The sequence below is a fragment of the Carassius auratus genome, chromosome 12 (assembly GCF_003368295.1).
Source record: "Carassius auratus strain Wakin chromosome 12, ASM336829v1, whole genome shotgun sequence".
Lineage (NCBI taxonomy): Eukaryota > Metazoa > Chordata > Actinopteri > Cypriniformes > Cyprinidae > Carassius > Carassius auratus.
The window spans coordinates 449,867-469,985 of NC_039254.1; the positions used below are offsets into that span (position 1 = coordinate 449,867).

Below are 20,119 nucleotides of genomic sequence, written 5' to 3' on the forward strand. Positions count from 1 at the left end.
AAACATTTACATGAAATAAAATGAAGTGGAAGCATATACAGGCTAAACAAGAGCGGTGCAAGAATTGAGCCTTGTGGGACGCCACATGTCATAGACGTCCACTTAGACTTATGCTTTACTTTAGAGGTAAATAAGGTACACATGTGTAGCTTTTGAAAGGCTGTCCCAGACAATGTTATATCACACTTTGTGAAAAGAATAAGACACAAAAAATACTGGCATTCTACAGCAGCTCTCAAATTAAATAACATTTTGTCCATGTAGTTTGCATATGCAGAAGTGCAAATGAGATTTCGTATGACTTCAGAAGACTTTATATAGTGTCCAAGTCATATAAACTAATTTTATTATACTTTAATGGAGCCCAGTCTCCATTATGGCAATGCTTTTGTTTTTGTGTCTCATACAGGTTTGCGACAAAATGACAGAATTATTATTAATTCTTACAAAAAAAAAAAAAAACACTTGCATTTTACTCTCTCACACACACTTATGCCTATTACTTTGTTTTCCCATATATTGACATTAGATACTATTTTAGGGAGTAATGTAATATTGCAATGCATTATTTTTAAAAGTACCTTTCCCCCACAATGCCATTGGTGCTTATGTAACGGCTTTCACCTGGAGCCTCAATGGCACCGGCTTTGAGGCGCTGGTACACAGTCGCAATGTGTGCTGCCCTGCTGCTGTGGTATTGATCTGCGACTGAGTGGAGAGGATTCCTTTTGACATGAGTCAGTATTAAGACTGAGGTAACGAGGGAGCGTGCTTTCTCAAAGCAGATAAGCAACTTCAAAACGCCGCAGGATTCACACCCACAGGGCCTGACCCCATGAGAAAGAGAGAGACCGAGTGGCAAACCAAAACAGTACCTAAACTGTTTATTGCATAAAAGTAAATTAGGACAAGTATCAATTTGTATACTAAAGACTTAAAGTACATACTTCCCAAATTCTGAGTGTGTAGTAAGAGGTATATAGACACTTTCATGTAACATTTGTATTTGCATCTAAGCGTCTAGAGCAACTCATTACCTTAATTGAATGTTTTCTCCTTACTATTAGCTGAAAAACCTGTAAAGGACTAACTTTTCCACTTCTAGTATCCTAAAAAAAAAAAAGCAAGTATCAATGCAAAAGTTAACTATACATGTATATGTCATGTGCTGTTTTCAATGTACTATAAATGAGGCATGTTAATTGTAATCTATTATACTATTGAGGATGTATAGTATGTGAACTGCAGCGATCCTGTTATAATGTGTATATACATTTGTTCAGTAAATATATATATAGAAAAAAAATCTGATCTCTGAGGGAAACAAATATCCAGTGTAAAAAAAATAAAACCCAACAATTTGTTTAAACAACATTTAAACAATAATATTGTGAATTAAATAGTTGAAAACTGTAGTGCATGTTCCATAATCATAGTTTAATTCTAATCTCGCATATTTAGCATGGATAGCATGTGAATTATACTAAACTGTAGATATATCTAAAAAATAGCAATATGCAGATAAATTATAAGCTTGCATTTCATGTTTCTACGTTTCTATGTTTATCTTTTAGTACACATCCTAGTCATAATGTGACAAAAACCATTCCAAAGTGGAATTTTACAACTAAAGATTAAATGCATTTCCCAGCATAAACACAAGAGAATCAGTTTAATGGAAAGGAAAATAAAAACACAATCTGAGCTAAATCTGTGCAGCTCCAGCTCGCTCTCTCCTCCGTGGTGTCTTGGGTTGGCCGGTGTAAAACTGCTCTCATCTTTTTAATGGTCTGCTCTTATGAGACAGCTGTAGAGGGGGGTGCTGGGATGTGTGGATGTTAGATGTTAATTTGTGCCGTAATAGCTTTTCTCGGCGGAATTGCAAATTCTCTTAAATGTCACTTGCAGCATCGCGGCTGAGACAGCCAGGGTCCGTGCGGATAGCAGAGCTGTCTCTCCCTCTCTCTCTTTCTGTATCGTGCTACTTTTAATTTGCAGTAATACAGTAGTGCTGTCAGATTAATGGCTGGTGTGACACCTGTGTCCCTGCGGACTGCTCTCTCAGCTCCGCCGTGTACATAACGCGTGTCACAGCACATTATCTCTCTGCTCAGCTCGTAATGGCCCTGTGTCTGAGGCCTCTGCTGACTCCAAACCTACTGTAAGAACCGCAGGAGCTCTTGGCCTTTCTTGGCATGCCGCCACAACCGGGAACCAAAAAACACTTCTAATACCACTAAGATCTGTTATATTGCATCTGACAGCGCTGCGTTTAAAAACTCGCTGTGGTTTTCTCAGAAAATAGCTGTTTTCAGTGCATCTTGTGTGTGTGGTGGTTTAAGACACTGTCCAAAGCAAAGTGAAATCAAAATTGACTTTCTTCCCAGTTTTCCTGATTAATTTGATAATATACATCACATTATGGTAGTAAAATGCACTGAAGAAAAATAAGTATAATTTAGAAAAAGACTGTTAGGACTATGTTTACTATTTCAGCCTTTCGACTTAAAATTTTCACATTTAGTTCAAGGAGTTACGTGGCATTTCTTTGTCATTTTTCAAAGTTTTGAACAAAAACAAAGACTGTTGGTGTACGTTTTATTATTTCAGTTTTTCTACTTCAGAGTTTCACGTTTAATTCAGTGTTACTTCCCATTTCTTTCTTATTATTTGTAGGATACTAGCAATGCAGTAGTTATTTCTGAGGGGAAATTACTGTATATTTTACTTCCATAGTATAAAAACTAGCGGGAAAATTCATGACATTATGAAAGTAAGTTGCAAGTTGCGAGTTTACTCGACAATACTATTTAAGATTTTATTACTTCAGAATTCCATGTTTAATTCAATGAGTTACTTAATTCAAGATTATTTATTTGTAATTATTAATTACATGTAATTAATAGCAATTTAAAAAAAAAAAAAAATTTTAATTACTGTACATTTAACTTCCATGATGTAATATGTAGGAAAAAGGTATTATAAATATCAATATGTATATTTATTTATTATTATTTTTTTTTTGCAATCTGATACCGGCTGTTTCTGTGTAATTATTCACTCAAAATATCATTCACTCATTTGTTTCCTGTGAATTTTATTTAAAATGTGTTTTGGGATTTTACATTGTATATTTACTGTATTTTTCTGCTGGGAAGACATTTTTTTAAAATGGCATCTTTAGCTGAGTTTGTGTGTGTGTGTGTGTGTGTGTGTGTGTGTGTGTGTGTTTTTGTGCGCACATGCATCACATGACCGTTTGTGAAGTTAAACATAACATACACTGTCCTCCTCCTCCCCTCTCTCTCTCCTCCACCTCTTCATCCCCATCGCTTAAATCAAGAAAATGGCCACGCATCAAGAGGATCATTTGGTCCCGAGAACAACCCTCAAAACAGTCAATCATCTTAAAGACGCACACAGACACAAGCAGGTCTGAAGTCTCCCATCATTCCTGCCGCCGCTGATGTCACCCCTGTGCCCTTGCAGCGTCTGACAACAAGAAAACCTATGAACCCAATGCAACACGAACGACTGCGAACACAACGCTCTAATCACAAGAATGACTCTTTCTGTGTATTTAAATGTCAGTTGCATGGTTGGCTCACGACATGCATGCTAATCACCTGTTGCCATGCATCATGCCATTCATAATCTCTCTAGAGCAACAAAAATATGACATCATCATGACAACGCTACTGATGACGTCATTTGAATGTACAATGTTCACAAAACCCTTCGCCAGCAAAGACGTTGAGCTGTGACATCATCAGTCAGGAAAACATGTAACTGAATGTATCATTTCTCTTCGTTTTATTTCACTCCTTCTGGTACTATATTGCAACTATATTGCACTGGATTTGCAAAAGAACCATAAATTCTTTGAAAGGTATGCAAAGTTTTTGTCTAAGATATGTAAACGAATGTTGTATTAAACTGTATATATTAGTATATTAAAATAATTTATATAATGTATTTTTAATGTTAGTTATTATTAGTTAGATTAATACTAAATATGAATTAATACTAACTTATATCGCGACTTAATATACAAAGTATTTTAAAAGGTGAGAGTCTGTCAGGTTTTTACATATTTTTTGAAAGAAGACTTTTATGCTCAACAAGGCTGCATTTATTTGATCAAAAATACGGTAACAATAGTAATATTGTGAAATATTTTTAAATAACTGTTTTCTATTTGAATATATTTTTTAAATGTAATTTATTCCTTTGATGCAAAGCTGAATTTACAGCATCATTTGATCCTTAAAACACTGAAAAATGCTTATTTGCTGCTCAAGAATCATTATTATTATTATCGGTTGAGAATAGTTGTGCTGCTTATGATGCATTAATGAATAGATAATTCAAAATAAGAGCATTCATTTGAAATGGAGACCTTTTTAACATGATGAACATCTTTACTGTCACTTCTGATTGAATTTCTGATTGAATTTAATGCATCCTTGCTGAAAAAAAGTATCCCTTTCTTTGAAAAAAGAAGAGAGAAAGAGAGAGAGAGAGAGAGAGAGAGAGAGGTCCTTGAGCTAAATGTCCTCTTAAGACTGTCGCTCTTGTTTGACTGAGTTTGTTAGTTGGCTACATCATGTTGACATGTAATTACTGAAGCTCTCTTAATCACTGTAGTGCAGATTAATAACGGGGGGCTCCTGTGGGGGTCACATCACCACATCAAACCCCTCTTTGCCTCCCTCTGAGTCACACACTTGATAAATACTGCACCCAATCATTACACATTCAAGGGCAATCTGCTCCGAATATGATATGCCAAAAATAAACGAAGTAGATTTAAACAGAAAACTGACTGTGAATGCATAATACACAAGCACAGTGGACAGTGCGAGTCCTCAGATATTTCAGCTTATCCAAATATACAGATAAATAAAAATAGAAATACTACAACTTTACAATATCAATTCAATTGCAAATGTAAATAATTATGAGGTCAAACATTTAATAATAATAACAATGAAAGTTGTTGTTGTGCACTAAAGAATGGGTTGTTTGTAGCCCTGCATGGCTTCAGGAGTATTTTTCTGTGTGTCCTCCAAAAGAATGTGCATGAGAGAGAAACCGCGGACTTACCAGCATCTCTTTTCCTCTTTTCTCCATTGGAGCGAGGGATTCCCAGAATGCCGTTGATTGAGTAGGAGCCCACAGGGTCATTGGAGGAACTGGAGACTGGAGGAGATGCTGTACTGGGGACTTATGAAGAGCGAGAGAGAACAGATGATGGACACTCTTCCCATAACATCACTGTAGAATCCCTTATCTCTTGCATTTGATCTGTTTTACAAAGATACTTTAGGGTTTAAAAGTCTGAGACCACTAGTGTTTTGGATTTTTAATTCTCATTATTACGAATTACGCTATCAGCACAAATTAACACAAACTGTCTTTTGCATAATAACTGGAGCTACATGACCAAAAGCCAATGATCATATATTCTCCAGAAAGATTTGAGAATATCTTAAGTCACATAATCAAGTACCTGTATTTGATTAGTACCCTAAAATGTGCATAATCTTGTATAAATCTTCTTTATTTTATGCCACTGGGTCATTTTTATTCCCTGGTTTACACTTCACTGTTGTCTCAGAAATTTCGGCTACACTTTATATAATTTGGATATGATTTATCACTGCTAAGTATTCATGCTGATGTGCAAAAAAATTTGGTAACACTTTAGTATAGGGTCCAATTCACACTAATAACTAGTTGCTTATTAGCATGTCTATTATTAACATATTGGCGGTTTATTAGTGCTTATAAAGTACATATAATGCATTACATCGATAATCCTACCCAATACCCTAAACTTAACAACTACCTTATAAACTATTAATAAGCAGCAAATAAAGGGTTAATTGAGGCAAAAGTCATAGTTAATGGTTAGTTAATAGTGAGAATTGGACCTTAAAATAAAGTGTGACCAAAAATTCTAGTAAAACCCAACTTGAAGATGCTTAGACTTCAAAAATGTTAATAAAACTTTCATCTCATATAGTTTTTTTTTTTTTTTCATAAAATAACAATGAAAATTTTTCAAGTTATATAAATTAATGCACTACAATAACAAAAGCAATCAAAAAAAAAAAAAGTATACAAAATTAAAAATTTAATTTACAATCGGTAAAGAAGTGGAAAAAATGGATTAGGCACAAAATGCTTTTGAGAATACGTATGAAAATGGGCCAAGAATGAAACAAATAGTTGTAATCTGGCTCAGAGGAAGTACATTTTCTGATGTTTATAGGATTATACAACTAACTTCGGCACCGTACAAAGCAAAAACACTAAAAAATGCATCATATTTTGAAAAAGTGTCAGTGTGCTCAAGCAAAACATACTCAGCTCCTCAAAATTAGTAAGAAAAAAGTATTGTATTTCATTCAACAAATATGAGGCAGGGCCGTGAAACGAATTAAACGTTAGAATGCATCTGTACTTTAGAACTAAACCACTGTGACACAGTAGGAAAGCATCTGATTGTGGTTTATCTTCTGTCATAGACTCCAGATTCAGGTAATATCCAGCTCCGAGCAGAAAGCTCTGGCCCTTAATTTGATTTGGAGGAATGACCTTTTCCACAAAGGTCCAACGATGGCCCCTGCAGTTAATGAAGTGATCTTACCTATAGTGTGTCCTGGTGTGGAAAGAGACGTCCCATCTGGTGAGGGGTGAAACGGTTGCTGAACCTTCGTCCGAATGATCCTGCACAGTAAATACAGTACATTCACTCGCATGGAGCTCCAGAGCCTCGCTTTGTCCGTCTGTCTCTGTCTGATAATCTCAGATTTACTTCATATATCTCCAAGCAGACAAAACGGATAACCGCAAGCGTTCAGATCCCATTTAGCCGAGGAAGAACTCGCTGTACCTTTAAAGTATGATATAGCAAAAAGCTCTAGCTCTTTTGTTTTGAGTGATCTTGCAATCAAAGCATGAAATCACGATTCACTTTGATAATCGTCTTCCGTGTGTGTGTGTGTGTGCGTGTGTGTGTGTGTCGGTCCTAAAGAGAGCCTCAGGCTGGGTTCTAACGTGGATGAGGTTCTATTGATCTAGACTCTAGGATAAAAAGTTCAGAATTAGCCACATGGGTACCGGGATGCAAATGGCAAGCTATAAATTATATGTGACAGGAAAGCAATAGTTGCTCAGTGCGGTGTACAAGCTTACGCCAGCGTTTGATTCTGTTAATCTGAACGGCACTTTGGGAAAAAGGTCCGTTGTCATTCTCATTTGTAAACTTTAGATCTGTTCATCACCAGCGGCATTGCTTCTGTTTCAGCAGACACATGCAAACAAATGCACTGGATGCGAAGAGTTTGTGCGGCATGCAAAGCCATGCTTTTTTGTACGTGACGTATTTTTCATTTCATGCCCCATGGAGATTATTGATTGTAAAAATATTTAGAATAGACTGCGGATACTCTTCAAAGAGCGAATTTATTTCCTTTAAAATGAGTGTGCTGCTAATATTGATATCTGCGGATATAAACATCAGCTTTAGGGAGGTATCCTCGGGGCATAGAAACAGAGAATGGAAAGGACGTGCAGTGACAACATATCAATATTATATTTCATTTCTCTCTTTAAAACCATAGTTTGACCCCCTCACATGGCCCGGGGAGAATAAATCTGCAGACTTTATCCACAATCTATGTTTCTGTTATTGAATAAGTCATTTGGAAGAGTGAGTTAATGTCTGGGTTGTGTCTGAAAATCCTCAGAAGAAATATTAAAATTGCTTTACATGTGAGTCAATAATATTGAGCGGCGTTGAGGAGGTTTTTATAAGTCTGGTGGTTTCGGTGCTGCCACTTGTTGGCTGTGGAGACACTTTAGTACAACGGAAACTCTGTAACACTTAATAATGTATGTTCAAGAAAAGTGTTGTGGGTCTGAACATCCTCTCACTGTCAACAGGCTCAGTCTCAGTTTGCACACACAAATAGAGCTTTTTTTTCATGCAACTGCTTTAATGAATAAAACACAAGATGTTGCAGGTGCACATGACTCTCTTAAAACTTAATGCATCCGCAAACTCTTCTGTGCAAGTATACACTGCTTCATGCATAAGTATACTGTTAACTATTAACAGATGTGAAGCTGGAATAAATCAGAAGCTATTGCTAACACAGTCTTTAAAAGGAGTCACTTTTTCCTGCATTCATATTTTAATTCCCCTCATTAACAAAGACCTGCTTCCTGTTTCAAAATAGCCAGACTGAATTCAGTTAGATTTTAGAGACGTTTAAGTGTTTGGGTAATTACATTAACGTACATTTTGCATTTATCACACAAGTTCATGTCAAAAGACCTTCAAATGGCTCTTTTTAGGTGACCATGAGGCATGAAATGATTTTTTTCCCCAGCCTTCTCTTCTGTTGTGTGAGGCGCTCTATTCTTCACCATCGACTCATTAAAATGTAATGCAGAGTCTGGTTTTATGGAAGAGTGAATCTTAACCAAAGTTCAGCGCCTCACTGCTTCTTTTTACAGGTTTGATTTCCCACACAAGTCTACCACACCACCCTAAACCACCATTTTAATGATATAAATAGGATTATATTGGATTATGGATTATGCATACTGCAGATTTCCCATATTTGTAAAATTGGTGGTATATTATCGATCATCATTCCAGTTGGAACAAAAATGAAAATGTTAAAAATACAACCTTGTGAATTATTTGCATTGAGTTTCTAGACTAGCTAGTCATTTCTACACAAATAAGCAATACTGTTAGTCTCCAGATTTGATTTTGTTAATTTAGGGAAACTGAAAATGATGAAATATGAAAACTCCAGTCTTCTTTTTTAATATAGATTATATGAGCAAATAGACGGAACAGATACATTGCGGTATAAAGTCTAATCTAGCAGCTCTGTGTCTCTTTTACCGGGTCTGATCGCCGTTCATTGGTCGGTTTTCACTCGGTCAGATGAGATTTTAGCTTCAGTCTGTCATTGTTGCGATAGTTTGAAGCAGAGGATTGAATTTCACCCACAAGACCACCGACAAAGCCACAGAACAGAGCTTTATTCCACAACAAAGGGCAGCCTAATATTCAACAAAATGCATGATAAATACTATAATGAAAAACAAATCACTCAGAAGTGATTTTAAATAAATGTTTTGGAAATAATTTCCATTTGTGTCCTTCAAAGTTCAGACTGGTTAAAAAAAAAAAAAAAAAAAAAAGAACAGTTCGATTGAAGTTTACAGTGTTATGTTTTTTGTTTTGTTTTTTTATAATGATTTGCAATTTTCTAATAAATCGATGGGCGTCAAATGAATAAATGTAGCATTTAAATATATAGCTACGTTCCAAATAGTTGCGGTTTAATTCAAACTAAAATGTTAAAAGCCGCTATTAGAAATTAGTCAAGGTGACACAACTAGACTATTATCAAATAACTATATTGCAGATTTACACAGAAGCTAAGATTGACAAAAATTTATTGAGGGAAGCTAGAAAGCCAAGATGTTTTCTCTCGAAAATGATACAGACACGAACAGAAGACTGAATCACTGGCTCATCAGTTATTGATGAGTGACTGGGTTTCCTCACCTGTTAATGGAGGAGACGCTGGGGACCGTGTCGTTATCACAGATGCCCTCCGCCAGAAGCCGGTCCCGGATCTCCCAGGCGAACATGGTGGGATTCTGCCGTTTATAGTCCGCTATTTTATCCACCACCTTCGGCGTGGCCACTTTAGGTTTGGATCCTCCGATGACTCCAGGCTTTATGCTGCCAGTCTCATAATATCTGCAGAAGCACGTGCAAATCTGATTTTCATAACTTGACCAAACCTAACGACAATAAACAACAGATGCGGGCTAACAAAGCCATGGAAATATTTTATCTAAGCTACTTAACACAGCCCATTGCTGGACTAGTAGGAAATTATCATATGATTAGAATACTAATTTAAAATTGTGCGCAGCCGGACATTAAACAGCCCATCTGTTTGAGTTACTCACTTATTCATCTAAAAGAAAGAGAGAGAGAGAGAGGAAAAAAATCTATTTCAAACGGAATTCTATACTACTGGAATGACCAAACTACAATAAGCAAAAAAAAAAAAAAAAAAAAAAAAAAATCAATTTACGTACGAAACATTTTTGGATTAATTAATCGATTTATTATTAAATCCATTATTTATTATAGCCTATTTAATAAAATAGACAGGCAATTAATGAAAAAGCTTATTAGCATTTCTACTTCTAGTTTTTGACCTTGTTGAAATAGCCTGAGCTAGCCTACTATATTAATTTTATTTTAATAATTCGTCATTTTTAAGCATTCAAATCATTGGTCAAATAATTAATTTTTAAGCACGTATAAGCCCAGACCAAACTAATTCAATTGTCCTTTTTATCTGCCTTATATCTAAAATAAAAGGCATTTAAAGCACTTTTGGAATGTTATAGTCTGAGATGGAAACCCGTTTATAAAATTAAAATCATGGATCTTTATCAAGTTATTAATTTGGTTTAGTTGATTTCAAAGGGGAAAACGCAAACTTGCATGATTCTCAATTCTGCGCTGTTAAAAAGTGAAGAAAAAATCATTTTATTTTCTTTGACTGTTGGATGGTTCGCCATGTGCTCAAAATTAAAATTATTGCATTAAGTTGCTAATTATATTAAAATTAACATCCATCCAGTGTGACTACGTTAATATTAATAAAATAAAATAAATCGAATGCAAGTTAGTGAAGGTTTAAAAAAAAATGTGAAAAACGACACAAAGCACCTGCGCTTTTCTTTAAGTAAATTTGATGTTAGGGTCTCACCTGCCCAGGATCTTGCTGACGCAGCCGTGGCTGACCCTCAGCTGTCTGGAGATGTCACAGGGTCGGACCCCTTGATGCGCGAGCTCCACGATCCTCTGGCGCACGACGTCAGGTAAAGGCCTTCCGTTCACGAACATCCCGCCCAGCTGGTTCACTCCCCCGTGCCCTATACAGGAGACAACAGCAACAAACACCCACAACATAACATTACATACAGGCCGTCAGTGACGTCCTTCACGTTCGCCCAATTAACACAAGACACGTTCTGTACGGCCACGCGCGAGTTAGAGAACGCAAGAAAGGTTAATAGCAAACAACGCACTTTGTGCTAATGAATCCCAGACTCTACTCACATCAAGTCACTGAATAAATAGAAGCAAAAAAAAAAAAAAATGTAGCCTAATGATAAATAATTCTGCAAAACCGATCTGCATTATTTACGTTTATAGATACAGCTACACATACAGGCTACACAGAGAGTGTAGTTAGTTCATTTATAATACTATTATTATTACTACATTTTATTTTAAATACTAACTTAAAATTTTGAAAATTTTTAAAATGCATATGCATTTATATTTATCATACAAAAAGAAATGCATATACTAATAGGATATTTATTCGTATATATATATATATATATTATATATTATATATATATATATATATATATATATATATATATATATATATATATATATATATATATATATATATATATATATATTATCGCTGAATCCATTGTAGATGTAACACAGTTGCGTAAATATAATGACTATACCATTTTTAAAGCGTTTCACAAATGATCTATATGGAACATAATATATATATTTTTTCCTCTATATAATTTCTAGTGATGTACGTTAAACGATACAGTGCTCGTAGGGTGAGCAATTACATTACACGTTAATTTAATGTTTTCATTCCCTAGATACAAATTACTAAACATTATTGTTTGATCACGTTACATATTGTTATTCAACTTATTGTTTTTCTTAGAATATTCTGTTTTAATTCAATCAAAAATCCAAAGCCTGATTCAGAACCATACAGCAATCTTATGTTATGTTTTCATTTTAACAGTTCTTGCTTTGAAAAATCACGAATATTTAATGCTTTAAAATTGAAGTGAGATTTCCCAATATTATCAATATTATTCTTTTTAATTAATTACATTCACTTTCTTTATTTATAAGTAGAAATGCAAAAAAAAAAAAAAAAAAAAAAAAAAAGTGCAAAAACAAAACACGTTTTAATTTTCTCCACCTACCACATGCAGGCACATTTATCTCGATTATTAACCTAGTTCTTTAGTGTTTTCTGTTTTATTTATTTATTTATTATCTTATTTCCCCTAAATGCTCTATAAGATCAGTTTAATTTTGATCTTTCTATCCGGAAGCCTAATAAATTCCTGTCCCAAAGAGGACCTTAATTGGCTCAAACGTGAAAGACATTCTCCAGATAAACTCCAGTGTAACTCACGGTGCATGGCGGAGAAGGGGTCTGCCTTACAGTGAATATCCATCGGATAACAGAGAAAAGACAGGTAATCAACTGAAGTCGCCGTCTCGTCTTTCTTACACACAGAGCTACTGAAAGAAACGATGCACGGTGAATCCAGCCGAGGAGAGGGGAACTTCGGAAAGTTGCAAATGGACGCAGGATTTGTCAGGTGTCAGACATGACCGTGCGTTCGAGGTCAGAACAAAGTGCTCTCAAAGCAATAAATGCTTAAATGTTTTCAGCACGCATGCTTTCCCCAGAACTCGTTTTCCAGCTTTTGTCCCATCCATCCGTGTGTTAGTATCTCTTATATCCCGGTGGTGTTGGTTAGCAGGTGCGGGGTTTCTGGGTTTAGGTTCTGCGCGTGGATGACAGACAGCAGAACCATCGGAGACTGCGGGTTTCCTGTGCCCTGCTTTCCCTCAATAACAACACGATGCGTTCGCACGCGCGCACGGCCCGGGACTGAAGGACTTGGGTCGCTCGTGTTGGTTTGTAGAAGCCTCAGCCCCCTCCTTTACGCAGACCCTCTTTCGCCACTACAGATGAATGCATCAGACAAAGGCAGTAGATTCCAGCACCTTGTGATTCGCTCAGATGAAGCTCCATCCGCCTGTCACTCCAAAAGGGGAGGGAGAAACTGGACGCCTCTGAGTGAATGACAGTTTAGTGGAAACTGAGTGAGGATGAGAGCAAATCATTTGATTTTCTTTGTGATATAATAGTTTACGACTTACGAGGCATTCTGTCAAATCAGAAATGCTATTTTCTTTTGCGTCTCTAATGAATCATATCAATTCAACAAACGAGCGTGCATGTAATTTAATGCGTAAAATAAGCATTTGTATTAAATTAACCTTCACCTTCAGTAACCATCTCACATTAACACTCAGAATAAAAGCGCACAGCTGTGGCCTCCGAAATACCTTGCTGGAAAAGCGCAGCTCTTATGTCATTACTGGAGAGGTCGATGGTGTGATTATGGTTTGATTTAAACACCATCTTGTTCTGATTTGCTGCGCTCCTCTCTGCGGTGAGCAGTTCTGGATCCGGTCAGACTGACAGATACTGACTGTAGGTGGCGCTATATCGTCTCCAAAATCTTCCGGAAACTAAAAAATAAACACACACACACAGCCACGCACACGCACATACACGCGCACGCACGCATGCACGCACGCACACACACACAAAACATAACAGCTTTGAAACGATGTTCTATATTATTGTATTATCTTCATTGCAAGGCAACACTGTATTGTTACTGTATTAGTTCTAATTCTAACACTATTACTTAATTTACAGTCTTTTTTAGGTGTTAGGTAAAAGTAGGTAAATATTATATATTTGTAAATATTTTGCAGTTGCTATATTATTCCTATAATAAATGCCTAGCAGTTTTATCAAATAATCTGAATATAATCTGAATAGGCACACCTGAAATGTTTTTAAATGTTTTTTTTTTATATATATATATATAAATAACAAATGAAAAAAACTATTGGTTCAGTGTTTGATGTTGTGCCTGCAATAAAACCACTTTGCTTAATGAGAAACCAAATAAAATGAACGAATACTGAATTGCAGATTTGATGGGAGTCATTCGAAATTATATAAAAAAATAATTCAAAATAAATAATTCAAAATATTTAACTACAAAATGTAATTTAAAGATTTGGAAGGGTTTAGTGAAATTTATGGAAAATGATTTATTTAAAATATTAATGCACACAATATTACCTCGTGCAATATTTAACAACGTGCCAGTTTTTTTTTTTTTTTTTTTTTTTACAATGTATTTTATGTTTAGTCATTTTATGTTGATATTTTATAAACAAAGAATCAAATAGCCTTCTCGCTGGCTCTATAAAGACCGCAGAAAGCGGCAGTAAAGTGGAAATGTTTTGGACGGATCTCTGAGGGACGCAGGGGGCAAGTCGGCTAGTCTGCCTCCTAGTTAGGTTAGAGGATGATTTTTCTTTCTCCTGGTGTTTTTGGAGGAGCTTCTGGTACAATATGTAGCACTGCGGGCTCTAATTTCACCCTCCGTTGCACACCTTCCCCAAAGCTAGGTTTTTTTTCTCTCTGTGTGAGACCCCCTCCCAGCCTTTCCCCCCTGCCCTTGTGCTCTCTGCGTTTTTTGCTCTTTTTTTTTTTGTAGACTTCTAAAATTAAGTGTTAGTGTTTTCGTCACCCTTGGAGAAATTTCACACTGAATTTGAGCAGACACTAAATCATAGCAGGACTTGGCGTTATGTGTTTGAGTCCGTCAGGGTTTCAGATACAGTACGGCAAATTTATTTAAAAAAAAAACATTCAAACAGCAGTAAAATGAATCACACATAATCATTAATGGATCTACTATAAATGAAATAAAGCATAACAAAACAAAGCCAATTAATGCACACATTAAGATCTTTATCAAATGAAGTCCCAAAATGTTAGAATTTCTTTTTCTATTTTCATTTTACTTTGCATTGCTGGCAGCATTTTATTTTATTTTATTTATTTTTTAATTGCACGTCCTCAGGTGGGATTTGTAAAAACCCATTATATATATATATATATATATATATATATAATTGTTAAGATCTTTATTCTCTCTTATATAGCCTAGCTATTTATAGTAAAAGTAATATTACCATTATGGGTTTTTACAAATCCCACCTGAGGACGTGCAATTAAAAAATAAAAAAAAAATAAAAAAAAAAAATGCTGCAAGCAATGCAATGTAAAATGAAAATAGAAAAAAAATCAAACATTTTGGGACTTAATTTGATTAGGGCCTTGCTTCACTGACAGTGAGTAATCCATCTTCTCTCTCCAGACTCAGACGGGAACCACACACATCCCGAAGACGGATCTCTCCACTCGTCCCGGGTCTCCTCTGTTCTCCCTCGTCCTTCTGCTGAGCATTGAGGAAGCTCATTCTGCCAGAGGTGAAGATATTTCCTCGTTCTCTCAGCCTCCCGTTCTCATGGTAACGTCACTGATCGATCCGAGCAGCGCGCGCTTCATTAGCGAGCATCAGCAGAAGTGAGTCCGACTCCGAGAGACTCTGTTCAGCCATCAGTTATGCGTCTTATGGAATGGTTAAGAGTTCGTCTATTTTACAGATTTTACAGAAGTAGTGTAATTCGATTATTTCTGTCACTGTTTGGGCTTACTATTATGAATATGTGCGTGAACGTCACACGGAAGTCAAACGTGTCGGAATGTTCATAAATATGTATGTATAAAATATTATTCTAATTAGATAAGATTTTGCGATTTTTTTTTTATTCCCTTCGTTATTTATGATAAGAATTCGATTTTCTATTTATTTAATTGTATGAATTTATTATTTTATTAAATATTTTAGTGAGCACATTAACGCAGCTTTTTGATCTTTTAAACTTAATGTTAAATTACAACCTTTTAACTTACTAAACCCTAAGACGACTGGCGTAGAAAGACATAATGAAACCCTGAACTCATGAGGAGGGTGTAAAGGAAAGGGATTTGGGCCCCGAGCTTGTGTTGTGAGGGGACAAATGGAGGCTTCACGCAAGAGATTGATTCTGCGCTGGCTTTTAATTTCGACATAATTAATTACATCATTACAACAGTTTTCCATTGATCTTGCCATTTAGGCCCAAAATTAAAAGGTGAATCAGTTAGCTGTTAGATATATGTTGTCTATTAACAAAGGCATATTAAGTAAATGGAAACACGCGCACGCGCATGCACACACGATGCATATGTAATTCTGTGCTTGCCAGAGAAATGTGCACGCACACAGCAGAGCTATATATAGACATATATACAGAACATGTTAGTGTGACAAAAATGCATGCATGCATGCATTCATTCATTCATACCCTTAATTGCGAAATTAAAATTATAATGAAGCAATTAAACTTAAAAAAGGAAATGTTTTTAAAGTATGTAAATATGTAAAATAACAGCAATAATTATAATAATAACAACAAAATATTAATATATACTATACTATTTATTATTGTTTTTATTATCATTACTTCTGATCGATAAAATCATTATGAAGTATAGCATTTTGAAATGAGAAGTGTTTGATCAGCACGTATTGTCTAAGTACATTCACAGACCATTTAAATTTACTGCCTTCCATGAAAAACATCAAAAATTACACCGAGAAATAAAAAAGTTCAATATTTAACTTTTAGTGCTGTCCAGCCCACGTTTTAGATCATAAACCTGATTTCGCAGAAATATGCCTTTTAGAGGCCAGTCATAAAGCGCAATACGGTGAAAATATAAATTAGGAAACGAAATGAGAAATTCTTCACAGATGAAAACACAGCAGGATGACTATCTTCAGTCTCTTGTTCCCTCCTTCTAGCTATCTTTTTATCTCTTTAATACCCAAAGTAGCGAGGATATATAATATAATATAATATAATATAATATAATATAATATAATATAATATAATATAATATAATATAATATAATATAATATAATATAATATAGTATAATATAATATAATATAATATAATAAAATATAATATAATTATGCAAGTGCTTATTTTGTGACACAAGGCAGAAAAGGTCTTAAAATAGCTCTTAAATAAAAAGAAAAAAGAAGAAACAGCTCAGGTCATGCTGTGCTTTATTTTGCTCATCCTGGAGAGTCCCACAAGCTCATAATCAGGTTAATCTGTCTGATATGAAGCACACTGGGGAGGTAAGATCCAGCGCGTGAGAGTCAGTGGTTCATACAATATGCAGATTTAGAGAGAATGCCTAAATGTGCCCTGAAGTGTTTAAATATAAATAGTGTGGAGGTTATGCCTGGCTTTTCCACTGCTGCTTTCAAGGGAAAATGGACATTTCTAAGTCTTTAAACTGTTCATGCTTTACTGGTCAAACTTGCCTCTCATCTGAAATAATAAAAAGTGTTCTTGTCAAACGAGCGGATCTCAAATCAGACGTTAGATGAATCGACTCTGGGTTTTATTAGGCACTGATTATAGTCAGTAGCTAATGATGTGAAGTTTGAAGATGGTGACGGACCAGTTTTCCCAGTGCATGCCCTAAAGCAGGTCCATAGTGCCTCTGTGTGTGTGTCACACAGCTGCGCTGCTCTGAAGCGACAATAAACAGCTTTTCTGCACCCGGTGCAATATGGGAACCAGCCCGTCTGTCCAGGGCAGCCCTTGGGCATCATCTCTCATCCGTGTGGCCCGTGGCATCAGACACGCTCTCTTCTAGAGCCTGTAGTTATGCTAATGCTCTCATCATTTATCTGGACACAAACATTCCACTATTGTGAGAATAATTTGTAATTAATTCTTTAAAAGGGGAACAGAAGACGGTCCGCCTCGCTCTATCTGAGAGATTATGCTTTGACAGGTAAATAAATACATGTGTTTTTCAATGAGAATTAATAATTTGGCTTTTGAAATGTGCTGTCTGTTTTTCTCATAACTTCTTATACTGTATTTGCACACAACATGTGCTCTTTATAGGCAAGACGAGCCATTTTTGATATGAGATATAAGAAATAAAATAATCATTATTTCTTTGATATTCAGTGTAGACGTCTGATGAAGTCTCAATCTTCTTCAGATTTTTCTCCTGGTAAAGAGATGCCAGAAGTCTCATATGAGATCTCAACATTATGATTTGCAATAAATTTTAATGCAACTCTTACTTTATGTTAAAAAAATATCTAACATGTCTAATTTTATTTTGAAACCAGTGTTATTTTAATATAAATGACTATTATAGTTTATATATTTAATAGATTATTTTTATTTCAAATACTTCTATTTTTATTTTGTTTTGTGTATTTTTGTAATTTTTATATCCATTTAGTTTTATAATTTTTTTATTTTTTCACTTTTAGTTTTTGTTAATTTACATCAAGTTAAACTAAATGAAAATTAGAAATGTTTCATTGGCAACTTGTTTTTAATAAGTTTAGCTTTTTTAGTTTTTTTTTAATTATTACAAATATATATATATATATATATATATATATATATATATATATATATATATATATATATATATATATATATATATATATATAAATATATATAGTATGTTAACTATTATAACCTTGGGAAAAACCATGTAATGTTTTTGAGTCTCTTCCGCGCAACAATTCTGTATTTATTTGATCAAAAATACAGTAAAAATACAAATAAGCGATTTCTATTTTAATATAATTTAAAATGTAAATTATTCCAGTGATGCAAAGCTGAATTTCAGTATCATTTCTCTAGTCTTCAGTGCACATGATTCTTTAGATATATGTAAATCTTTTGCTGATGGAAAATAGAAACATTTTTTTTTCTTTCTCACCCCAAACCTTTGAACAATATATAAGATTAAACTATTTGATAAATATCCCCAGGTATTCACTCAAACCAGGTTTAAAGTTTTCTTTGAATATAATAACTTTTTGCTTACTACCTTTTTCAATAGCCCTACATAGTCAGCTCACTAAGTTTTGTACATTAACCCTTTTGTCTCCATTGCTCTCTCTTCAGTCTGCATTGACTATCATTTTACAAAACATACTTACACAGGTTAAGCAACAGAAGTATTCTTTCTCTTCGATCAGAGTTAAACCACCAAGATCCGTTACAATTAGACTCTGAACATTTATTACCCATAAGTCTGTGTTGTGACTCTAACCTGTGAACCCTGGAGCGGGCGGCACTCAGAGGCACAATCAGTCCATCACGAGTAATTAAGTGCACCACCGTTGGCATAATGCAACGCTCTCTCCGCTCTCATCCATCCTGTGACACGGAGGCCGGCAGAGGAAACGAGCTCTCGTTCATCATTCCTCCCTCACTCCCTCAACTCACACAAACAAACACAGAAATAAACACATAAACAGCCCATTAGCGCCAGTCTCAGGCCTCGGCGAGCTCACGTATGGAATGATGATGTTTTTCCTCCATTCAAACGTGTCTGTGTTGTGAAGGAGCTTGGCTTGTTTTTGTGGTGAATCTGTTGAACGCTGTCTACGGCTCAGTGCTCAGTCTGACAGCTGTATTCTGTGTGTGCGGGCTGTACACATGCTTTAACACTTGTTTGCTGCTCTCGTCTCATCTCAGGGTCTCACCTGTGCCAGGTAAACATCTGCTGCCGGCTCCCAGCAGGCATTGCAGTAGGTGAGGGGCGTGGCATGCTGGTCTTGTGTGGTGGTGCTGCAGGTGGGCTCCGGCGGCTCCAGGGACTCATAGAGTTATTAACAGGTAAACAGGGCAGGAATGGCACACCGGTGGAATCAACTCTGTCAGCCTGAAGGAAGAGAAAAAATGATGTCGTTAAGCTCCACCTACTGGAATTGTCACCCAATAGAAACCCTGCATTTGAAGCATAAACAATGCTGTTCAAACGTTTGGCGTCAGTAAGGTTAAAATATATATATATATATATTTCTATTCTATTCTATTCAGCAAGGATGCATTAAATTGATCAAAAGTGACAATAAAGACATTTATAACATTTATGCTATTTGAACTTTCTATACATCAAAGAATCCAAAAATAAACAAATAATGTGTGTCATGATTTCTACTAAATATTCGACAGCACAACTGTTTTCAACAAATTATTTCTTGAGCAGCAAAAAGATCATGTGACTAAAGAATGGAGTAATGGTGCCAAAAAAATCAGCTTTGATCACAGGAATAAATTACATTTGAAAATATATTCACATATACAGCTCTTTCAAATTGTAATAATATTTCACACTGTCATTCTAATAAATGAAGTTTTGAAGAACAATTAGAGACATTTATAT

The 20,119-nt window shown here is 35.3% G+C and overlaps 1 protein-coding gene across 6 annotated transcripts in view; it reads right to left on the reverse strand.

Annotated features, from left to right (window-relative positions):
- Positions 1-12,955, reverse strand: part of LOC113111373 (paired box protein Pax-2a-like) — a 31,232-nt gene extending 18,277 nt beyond the window's left edge. Inside the window, exons 1-5 of one of the 6 annotated variants that reach the window (XM_026276006.1) lie at positions 12,315-12,955; positions 10,830-11,007; positions 9,602-9,799; positions 6,656-6,735; positions 5,107-5,226 (exon numbers count right to left, since the gene is read on the reverse strand). In XM_026276006.1, coding sequence (XP_026131791.1) covers positions 5,107-5,226; positions 6,656-6,735; positions 9,602-9,799; positions 10,830-11,007; positions 12,315-12,357 — 619 coding nt within the window. In that variant the 5' untranslated portion in view covers positions 12,358-12,955. The remainder of the gene's footprint in view (positions 1-5,106; positions 5,227-6,655; positions 6,736-9,601; positions 9,800-10,829; positions 11,008-12,314) is intronic. The other 5 variants (XM_026276002.1, XM_026276001.1, XM_026276004.1 and 2 more) reach the window with 5 other exon arrangements.
- Positions 12,956-20,119: the final 7,164 nt, after the last annotated feature.